Here is a 10,648-nt window from a genome sequence, read left to right on the forward strand (position 1 = left end):
CCCGAAGTTCCACAGTGATTAATCCCAATGAACTAGGTCCCTCACGAACTACCCATTTTTGAAAAATTTGTTTCCCATAATCGTGTTCACTCGTCTTAATCTGTAGGCTCTACAACCATTTTCTTGTTTATAAACTTGAACGTGCTTGACGATACAAATAAAGCTTTTATTACTTTGGACGTAAACCAACTCGCCTTAATACGTAAATGTTCATCAATACCATTTTATTCTAAGATTTATGTTTAAGAATGAAATAGAAGTACACTCATAAAAAAGCGAATTATTTATGCAGCTAATAGTGGTTATTTATGCTTTCCAATGTACTGGCATAACAACTTCCTTGATGGCTCCCCCGCTGCAAATGTAAATGGCCCCATTCTTCCATTTTTCCATTGCAAGCATCATATTAGAGGCACACTGCTGCGGTGTTTGCAATATGCCTTCATTTACACTATTCCATATGGCAGTAGTATGTGGTACCCAGTTCATATCACGTTTGTTCATCATCAGCTCCGTAGAGGTCATGCCGGGACAAATGCATATAAAGGCTACTCCAGTCTTAAGAAAAATTCTTTCGTCCTGCAATAAAGTTAATCAATTAAAAACAATAACAAAAGGTCTATCTTATATATTACAGCCATTGAACGTGTGAATCCTATCACACCATGTTTAGCAGCAGCATACACACTAAATGCCGGTCCTGGTTCAAGGCCATATACAGAAGCAATATTCACAACCATACCCCCGTGACCGGACTGAGTTTTATCCATCCAAGGCATCATCATCAACGTAGTGTTAATCATACCGGTCTGAAAATATTCAAATTTGCACGCAAAGAAAAAAAAAACGTTTGGAAAACGTGTACCGAAAACGTTTTTCTTTTGTTAGAGTTTTTTGAATTGCTTCGAAAATTTTAAACTTTTATCACCAAAAAAAAATCGTTTGTTACAAAATTTTTATTTTTTCAATAAAAAAAGTTATTTTTGAAAAAACAACACAGTCCATTTCGTTTATATCAAACACTGTTCTTTTCTGACTTTAGGTCTTTAATAAGACACATTTTACAGTTCAAAATTTAATTCACTACAATGTAATGTTGAAAATTTTTTCGGAATCTTCCGAACATATATGGAATATATGTAAAAAAAAAACTTTGGTCGAAGCAGGGATCGAACCCACGACCCTTGGCATGCAAGTCGGACGTAGCAACCACTGCACCACGGTGCCAAACTAAATGTTTGTTTCTGTTAAATAAACTTTGTTTATTCGGTTCGTGGGCGCCGCAAGCTATGCTATACAAATATAACTTATATGGATATTTATCTATTGATGACCATAACAGGTACATAGCTCAGTGGTTAGTGTGTTGGCTTACAAAGTGCATGGTCCGCGGTTCGATTCTCCGTCCAGCCGAAAGGTAAAAAAATTAAAAAATTTATAAAATCGTATAATTTATTCTACATAGTTGGTATTACAGGAAAAGGTGTTAAGAACTAAAAAACATCGTGGATGTGAGAAAGATGTGAGGGAAAATGCAATTAGAGGGAAATGCAATTTTTTTTTTTTGAGTTTGACCTTATGAAATTGTTTTTACATCCTGGAAAAGAATAAACGTTTATCACAAAAAGTATATACTTTTCTCCCAAATACACTTCCGTACAGCGAAAAGCAAAGAGAAACGAACTTTGTTTGTCTAAAATTTCGTTTGGGTGGAAAGAATTATTTTTTTGCGTGTGACATTTACCTATTCCTTTTTTCACAATATTTGTCTAAATCTATGTTTGTTTAGCAGTTTTTATTTAAACTGCTTAATTCTCATGACATAATAACAAGATGGAATCTAAATTTTTTTGATAAAATCATTCTCCAAACATCAGGACGACAAGGTTAGGTATAGTAGCAGCCCGATATATCTGAACCGATTTCTTCCAAAATCAATAGGTTCTGACCCAAAAAAGGAACACGTGCCAAATTTGAAGGCGATTGGACTTATATTGCGACCTAGACTTTGATCACAAAAATGTGTTCACAGACAGACGGACGGACTGACGCACGGACAGACGGACATCGTTATATCGACTCAGGGAACCACCCTGAGCATTATTGCCAAAGACACCATATGTCTATCTCGTCTCCTTCTGGGTGTTACAAACATATGCACTAACTTATAATACCCTGTTCCACAGTGTGGCGCAGGGTATACATATGGGAAACATTTAAATCTGAAGCAATTTTAAGGAAACTTTGCAAACGTTTATTTATGATTTATCGCTCGATATATATGTATTAGAAGTTTAGGAAAATTAGATTCATTTTTACAACTTTTCGACTAAGCAGTGGCGATTTAACAAGGAAAATGTTGGTATTTTTACCATTTTTGTCGAAACCAGAAAAACATATATATGGGAGGTATATCTAAATCTGAACCGATGTCAACCAAATTTGGCACGTATAGCTACAATGCTAATTCTAGTCCCTGTCAACTAAATCGGAGTTAAAAATTGGCCTCTGTGGTCATATGAGTGTAAATCGGGCGAAAGCTGTATATGGGAGATATATCCAAATCTGAACCGATTTCAACCAAATTTGGCACGCATACTTACAATGCTAATTCTACTCCCTATGCAAAATTTCAACTAAATCGGAGCAAAAAATTGGCCTCTGTGGGCAAATGAATGAATAAAATGTTGACAAAATTTTCTATAGCAAAAAGAGTGTAAATCGGGCGAAAACTATATATGGGAGCTATATCTAAATCTGAACCGATTTGGCTGATATTTGTCAAGTTTTTCGAGACTCATAAAATATTCGGATGTACGGAATTTGAGGAAGATCGGTTGATATACACGTCAATTATGACCAGATCGGTGAAAAATATATATGGCAGCTATATCTAAATCTGAACCGATCTGAACCAAAATCAATAGGGATCGTCTTTGAGCCGAAACAGGACCCTATACCAAATTTTAGGACAATCGGACTTAAAACTGCGAGCTGCACTTTGCACACAAAAATACATGAACAGACAGACAGACAGACGGACATCGCTAAATCGACTCAGAATTTAATTCTAAGCCGATCCGTATACTAAAAGGTTGGTCTATGATTACTCCTTCTTCGCGTTACATACAAATGCACAAACTTATTATACCCTGTACCACAGTAGTGGTGAAGGGTATAAATATCGAAATAATGTACTTGTAATGTAATAATCGCGTATATTTTGGAGCGACCCCATTTTGACACAATCTACTGAAGGGAAGTTTTGCGATCCGCATATCGTGTTCCAAATATTACGATTTCATTTAGAAACTGGTGAGAATGAAACTTAATGTAACCCTGAGTAGCGTGGAACCATAATTATTTTGTAATTTTGCTCATCTTCGCTAATTTTGCGATGTATTTCGAAATAGGCAATTGCATTCAAAATGTCATTCCTTGTAACTTACAGATTCATTTATTGTTTTCTGTTTCAAAAAAAATTGCTGGAATAAAATGTTTTTTCTTTAACAGCTATGACACATTTTGTTATTAAAATTTTGCGTTTTTCAATTCCATACGCTTTCGCGCGATTTCCGAAACAAGCAATTATAAATTTTATTTTCGATACAAATCGCAAAATTTTGTGAAATTGGGAACAGGCCTGAGTATGTACAATATTAACTATATGAGAATGCTTCTAGCTTACCAAATTGACTGAAACAGTCGTTTCCACATCTTTGTCTAAAACTCCAACACCATTGATTAACACATCAACATGTCCAGTAACTGCGGCTATAGTTTTGATCGCGCGATCAATGCTAGCATGTTGCGCAATGTTTATTTCAACAAAAACTACCTTCACCGAAGGATTTAAGTCCTGTAGCTTCTTAAGCATTTCCACATTCTCCATTCGACTGCAAACTATTAAGTCCTACAGGCAAATTACAGGTAACTCAACCACATCAACTTTAATTGCATACCGTTAAATACCTTAAGTGGCTTCTTCACAAGCATCTGACATACTTGATAGCCAATTCCACTGAAGGCGCCAACATAAACAACATGTTTCCCTGACCACTCAAACATTTTGGAAATTTAAAACTGTGGTATGAAGTATTTAGTGATTTTATTTTTACACCGAATTGGTGCTCTGCAAAATTGTGGTTCCCTTTATACTTGAATGTCGCCTTTATCATTGCATATTAACAGTGACCCATAACAGATTTTGGTTCAACCTAAAATTAGTCAATCTTCAGTTGAGTTTCAAGATTTCGTATTTCAATGTTCGAAACTAAGTAAATACACCTGTTTACTGATAATAACACAATAAAATATATACATATACAGTGCACTCGCAGTAACGTGAACACCGCATAACGTGAACACGCTTTTTCATACACTAACTACTCCGTAAAGGTGGGTATTAAGTTCGAGTTTAGCCGCTAAAATCGTCATTTTTTCACTAAAGTGAAAACTAAATCAGTAAAAAAGGCATAAAATTACGCATTTTTGATTCAGATTTCATTATTACTTGATGTGGAATAGCCCGAGTTCGAGTTCGAGTTTAGCCGCTAAAATCGTCATTTTTTCACGATTACTTTTCTTTAATAATCCATTTTAAGGAATACAAACTTTGCGAAAATTAGCCTTGGGCTATTCCCCATCAAGTTACAATAAAATCTGCAACAAATATATAATTTTACGACTTTTTTACTGATTTAGTTTTCACTTTAGCGGCTAAAGTCGAACTTAACGCAGATTCACAATGCCAAGTACAATTTCAAATATACATACGGAATTTTTAGTGATATACTTTGGCTTTTTTCGTGAATTTTATTTATTAATTTAAATTGCTTTATAATTCCATACCCACTGATATTTTTCCGATCTCTTTTTTTATTTTTTTCATGAAATTAAATAAAGTTTTTAATATACTAATAGTAAAAATAAAAAGACTATCACGCTAGAAAGTGTAAACCTCCCGAATATGGGTATGTTTTGTTCTGAAATTCGCTGAAGTTCGCTAACGTGAACTCTCTTGGTTTTTATTAGTTCATGTTACCGCGAGTGCACTGTATACTTATATACGCCAGTGTTACCGTTGTACGACTTGCAACCTTTCTGACATCATGCGACTTTTTTAAAATAAACAAAATGCGACTAAAGGCGCACAAAAGGGAAGTGCTTCAATTTGAAACACGGCTTACGTGGGAGTCACCGTTGTGCCATGGCCCTCCTTGGTCATGGATTCAACCCCAGTTTCGACCAAACAGCAAATGTGTGTGTGTATGCGTACAACAAAGAATGCAGTTCCTTAAAATCCCTTCAAAGGATTCAAAATAGAGGTTTGAAACTTGTGTACAATCTTCCATTGCTATTTTCAACACAATCATTGTATCACTCGGTAGCTAAGAATATACTACCAGTGCATAGTGTACATGAATATCAAGTTCTGCTTTTTATCTACAAATCTATTAATAATATTGGCCATCACACAATTAAATTTGTTCAGAATCAAAACTATTTTAATACAAGAAATCAACAAAATCTGAGAGTACCTCGATGTAGGTTTGAAAAATGCAAACAAAGAATAGATTACTCAGGTTGTTTAAAGTACAATGAGCTACCACAATGTATAAAGTCGATCTGTACTATTTCAAGATTCAAGAAGGCATGTAAAGAGTTTCTAAGTAACAAGCTATAAAAAGAATTATTAGATTAATATAAAATTAATTATATAACACAAAAATTATATTCACTTTGTAAATAGTTTACAGTAAGAAATATTATTTGTTGTCGCATGCCTCTACAATGCCCTTATGGCGCTGAGGACCAAATATGAATGAAGTTTAATTTAAGTAAATAAAAGATAAATTAAAAAAATGTGTTTCAGCGGTGGATGCTGAGTGTTTCAAAGCTTCTCTAAGTACTTCACCGCAATGCGAAACGCCGTTTGAACTCGGCTATAAAAAGGAGTTCACTTGTCATTGAGCTACCCATAGAAGCGCTCATTAATAAGAGAGAAGTAAATCACGTATAGTATCTCAATGGACACCCAACCTACGATACCTAACCTAAATCGACAAAATTGTCGATACGATTAAAAGTTTTGATCACGGCATTCTATCGAAATTTGATACAATTTCTCTGGCATTGCCAACAGCAAACAAAATGAAATGACAAAATTAAGTTAGCTGTACAAAATAGAATGTAGAAAGAAACATGTTTTTGAAGATTTCCAAGTAAAAATTGAGCTGCATTGCCTTATACCTTATGGATCCATATCTCTTTTTTACATTCCTTCGAATTCCTTGCGAATTCGAGGATCCTAATAACCACAAATGTTTGAAAAATGCTAAATTTCAACAATTTTTCAAACATTTTTTCAAAGTATTAGGGTAATATTCAAGTTGAGAAAATCGCGTTCTCAACAAAAAACAGGCATTACCCATTTTGGTCCGATCGGACCAAAATTCGTCCAAAAAATGATTAAATTTTAAATTTGGTCCGATGGTCGGACCAAATGGAATTTGGTGAAATCAGAATTTTATAAAATTTTGACAAAATTTCCTAAAGAAATGAAATTTTGACAAAATTTTCTATAGAGATAAAATTTTGACAAAATTTTCTCTAGAAACTTTCTATAGAAATAAAATGTTTCCTAAATTTTCTATAGAAATAATTTTTTGGCTAAATTTTCTATAGAAACGGAATTTTGAAAAAATTTCCTACAGAAATGAAATGTTGACAAAATTTTCTATAGAAATAAAATTTGGATAACATTTGAAAAAACTTTTAAATTATATTAATTTAATTTTGAAAAAAGGTCCGCTGGTACGAATTTTGGTCCAATTTTGGATAAATTTGGTCCAAAATAAAGTCGTTGTGGCAACGCTGTTAGCAATAATTTCTCAAGTGTTATCCTCAAATTGAAATGCATCGCTACTCAACAATTTCTCCAACAATTTTCGATGCGAGTCAAATTAAAAATAAAATTTGTATAAATGGTATCCCCACTTCTGATTGAAAGCCAAAATTCTATGAATTTTGTATAATTTATTAATTTTTGTCAAAATAAAATATATAATAATACACTACACTACCTGCCTGCTCGTGGAATTCGTCAAAAATCACATATTGATATCTCGAAAACCAGAGTCTGTCAAATCCCAATTGTTTCGGTGTTCGATAGTAAATCACGAACACCGAACGATTTGTCTCGAGTCGATTTTGTGTTTCATGAACTGACAGTACATAATACACTACAATAATAATTGAAAAATAAATATATTTTTAAACATATCAACAAATAAGAACATAACAAGCAAAAACAATGGAAGATGAAGATGGGAAAATGGCAGCAGAGGGTATCAAACCATTGACGGCGTTCGATGCAAACGTGTCGTTTATGATTTTTTGTTCCACAAATTAAACTAAGAATAAAAAGAAATTTATATCAGGGAATGACGTAGAACAATCGGTCAAAAGTTTCTCATTATTATTTACACAAAATTTAACATCATTTGTGAGTTTTTAACAAAAAATATTGCAAATTAAAAATGAACGAACGTGTATGTATCGAACACCGTAAATGCAACTTTTGGTATGACGTCGTCCATTTTCCAATCTTCCTTTTCTATTGTTTTTGATAACAAGAAAACTTTAAATATCTTAAACATCATTTGTAAACTTTTGCATAGATAATTCGATTTCCTTCCTGTTGGTGTCATAAAACTGCATTAAAATTAATTAATATGCGGGCAATTTGAAATTAGGAACGTGCTGGACCGCGTGTTAGAATAGATTTCCAGCAGAAGGAATTCACATAATATCCATAAGCGTAGGAAGGCCTCTGGGGAGGGGGCTTAGACCACACCAGAAAAATTTTAGCCCCTCCCAGAATTTCAAAACCTATTTACGATTTTCCATTGCTTTAATATATAATATTAAACATGTAAGTACAACCGCACAAAGTTCCGCTAGCAAAGTTCATGGTGGCATATAATATATAAGTGAATGTTTGAAGTCTGATATTTATGAAATAAAACTGTGCTTGAACTTATGATTGAAGTTCCTAAATATATGTTTGGTATAATTAATTTAATTTATTTATAAATCCTCTGGTGCATCATAAACGGTCTAATTTTGTGTAAAATTGGCAAACTACAAAAAGGAAAACGAAAGAGATTGTAAGCGTGCTCTTATTTTTCTCGTTTATTCTTAATCTTCGGTACTGTCAAACATAGTTTGACACCCATGGCTTATCTATGTATGATAAGGTCTATGATTCTTAATCTTCGGTACTGTCAAACATAGTTTGACACCCATGGCTCATCTGTGTATTATAAGCAAAGATTATCTGATTTCCCAAGATGTCTAAATTCTTCCCCTTTTTTTCTAATAGGCTCATGAGTTTAGATTCATACATGTATGAGAGAGTTGGAAAAAAATGGGTATGATGTTACGAATCTAAAAAAGAAAAGAAAATGAAGAATTTTCAATTTGGTTAATAGGTCTGTTTCTGCACTCTTTTCATTCAACATTTATGGCAAAAGAAATTACTTCAAGTAAATTGTGTTTATTTTTATTTTGTTGAGTATTTGTTGGTACCGTTCTTTACAAATTACATTGCCATATAAGACATAATGACTAATATGGTTTATTTATAATTATATGACGATAAAAATGGCAATTTTAACGGCTAAACTGGAGCTTAATACCCACCTTAAGTCGTTAAATCATTAAGATATGTCTATTATGCTCCCTGGTGTTCTTTCTACGTTAAGTTTTCTACAGTTTTTCTGAGAAAATAGGAATTTTTACTTTACAATTTTAATTTTGGAAACACGCCCGTAGTAGCGGCCAATTCAAAATGTTTCCCTCTTTTAACTTCTTTATTTGTCAATTGTTGTTTTTTTATCTCTTTTTGTTCGTGTTTTTGTCTAAACGAAAAATTTTAGAGTCACAAATTATTATACATTATTGGTCCCCCGAAAACAGCTATTTAGACACATGATTGTTACGAATACAATTTTAAAGAGGAATTGGAGAAAATGTTGCAAAGAAACCTTCCAACAAGCAAAATAGATAACGAACGTGTGTGAACTTAAAGTCGTGCAATTTTATCTAATCAAGAACAAGAAGCAATTTGGACATCTTGTTATAATTACAAAGAAAACTTAACGTAGAAAGAACACCAGGGAGCATAATAGACATATCTTAATGATTTAATGACTTAAGGTGGGTATTAAGTTCCAGTTTAGCCGTTAAAATTGCCATTTTTATCGTCATATAATTATAAATAAACCATATTAGTCATTATGTCTTATATGGCAATGTAATTTGTAAAGAACGGTACCAACAAATACTCAACAAAATAAAAATAAACACAATTTACTTGAAGTAATTTCTTTTGGCATAAATGTTGAATGAAAAGAGTGCAGAAACAGGCCTATTAACCAAATTGAAAATTCTTCATCTTCTTTTCTTTTTTAGATTCGTAACATCATACCCATTTTTTTCCAACTCTCTCATACATGTATGAACCTAAACTCATGAGCCTATTAGAAAAAAGGGGAAGAATTTAGACATCTTGGGAAATCAGGTAATCTTTGCATCATACCCATTTTTTTCCAACTCTCTCATACATGTATGAACCTAAACTCATGAGCCTATTAGAAAAAAAGGGGAAGAATTTAGACATCTTGGGAAATCAGATAATCTTTGATGCGTTCTGTCACATATTTTTTTTTCAAACCTTTACCACGTGGCCGTTTGTTGTTGCACACTTTATTTATTTCAACCCTTTGCTATGATTTGTTGTGGCGTTCAAAATATTTATGCACACATTTTGAATGCAGCAGACAGAATGTCGCCAATCATGTTTTTCAATTTACGCGAAAAACAAAAACACAACCGTTCGTTACGAGTTACTTCCACAGACTGATCTCTCCATCGTACATTGTTGAATAAATACCCATTCTCTTGTTCTCTTTTCGCTCTTTCCATTGCTCAAAATTATTCAGTTTCAATCACAAAGGTGATTGGATCAATCACATGTGTAATTGGAAACGGAACAAATTTCAATCACGTTTGTACTTGAAAATTATTTCCGAATTGATTAACAAATTGACTGAATCAATTAATATTTTAATTGGAAACGTAACAAATATCAATCATTTTTTTAATTGGTTTTTATTCGGATTTGATTAAATAATTAATTAAATCAATTAACATATTAATTGAATCCGTTTCCAAATTCAATTGTTTAATTGAAAAAGTTTTGGTGATAATTTTTTGTGTGTACCGAACCTTAATTTTAAACCACCACAAAGTACTACGTCTTCTTTTACACCATCTACTGCGTTTGAGTTTTCTTGCATTGACTGTTACGAAGCTGCTTCAAGTTGTCTATCAAGTCCAATGCTGTTGGTTTTGACAATATTTGTCCACAACTAATAAGAATTATTCTGCCTTATATAATAACTTATATAACTCATTTGTTCAATACAATTTTGACTACTAGTCAATACCCAAAAGCTTGGAAATACGCTAAAATAATTCCTGTACCTAAGGCAATGGATGAGTATCGACAACTTACATTGAGTTTGCAATGTAAGTTATGCCTTTTTTGATTTCATATGACGATATAAAGTCTACAAATAAT

The 10,648-nt window shown here is 32.9% G+C and overlaps 1 protein-coding gene across 1 annotated transcript; it reads right to left on the bottom strand.

Moving 5' to 3' along the window:
- Window positions 1-203: 203 nt before the first annotated feature.
- On the bottom strand, window positions 204-9,905 carry LOC142234326 (development-specific 25 kDa protein-like). Its single transcript, XM_075305426.1, has 5 exons — window positions 9,746-9,905; window positions 3,973-4,217; window positions 3,689-3,913; window positions 636-809; window positions 204-579 (listed from the first exon to the last, which is right to left on the bottom strand). Exons 2-5 carry the CDS (start codon window positions 4,066-4,068, stop codon window positions 307-309), a joined length of 768 nt encoding a protein of 255 aa, XP_075161541.1. The 5' UTR covers window positions 4,069-4,217; window positions 9,746-9,905; the 3' UTR covers window positions 204-306.
- Between the last annotated feature and the right edge of the window lie 743 nt (window positions 9,906-10,648).

This window comes from Haematobia irritans, chromosome 4, assembly GCF_050003625.1.
Source record: "Haematobia irritans isolate KBUSLIRL chromosome 4, ASM5000362v1, whole genome shotgun sequence".
Lineage (NCBI taxonomy): Eukaryota > Metazoa > Arthropoda > Insecta > Diptera > Muscidae > Haematobia > Haematobia irritans.

What these genes read in the sequence shown, in the direction of transcription:
- LOC142234326 (XM_075305426.1), bottom strand. Translation starts at nt 4,068, where the DNA reads ATGTTTGAGTGGTCAGGGAAACATGTTGTTTATGTTGGCGCCTTCAGT. An exon ending in TTGTGAAGAAGCCACTTAAG is followed by an intron (nt 3,914 to 3,972) that starts GTATTTAACGGT and finishes ATTTGCCTGTAG; the next exon opens with GACTTAATAGTTTGCAGTCG. An exon ending in GATTCACACGTTCAATGGCT is followed by an intron (nt 580 to 635) that starts GTAATATATAAG and finishes ACTTTATTGCAG; the next exon opens with GACGAAAGAATTTTTCTTAA.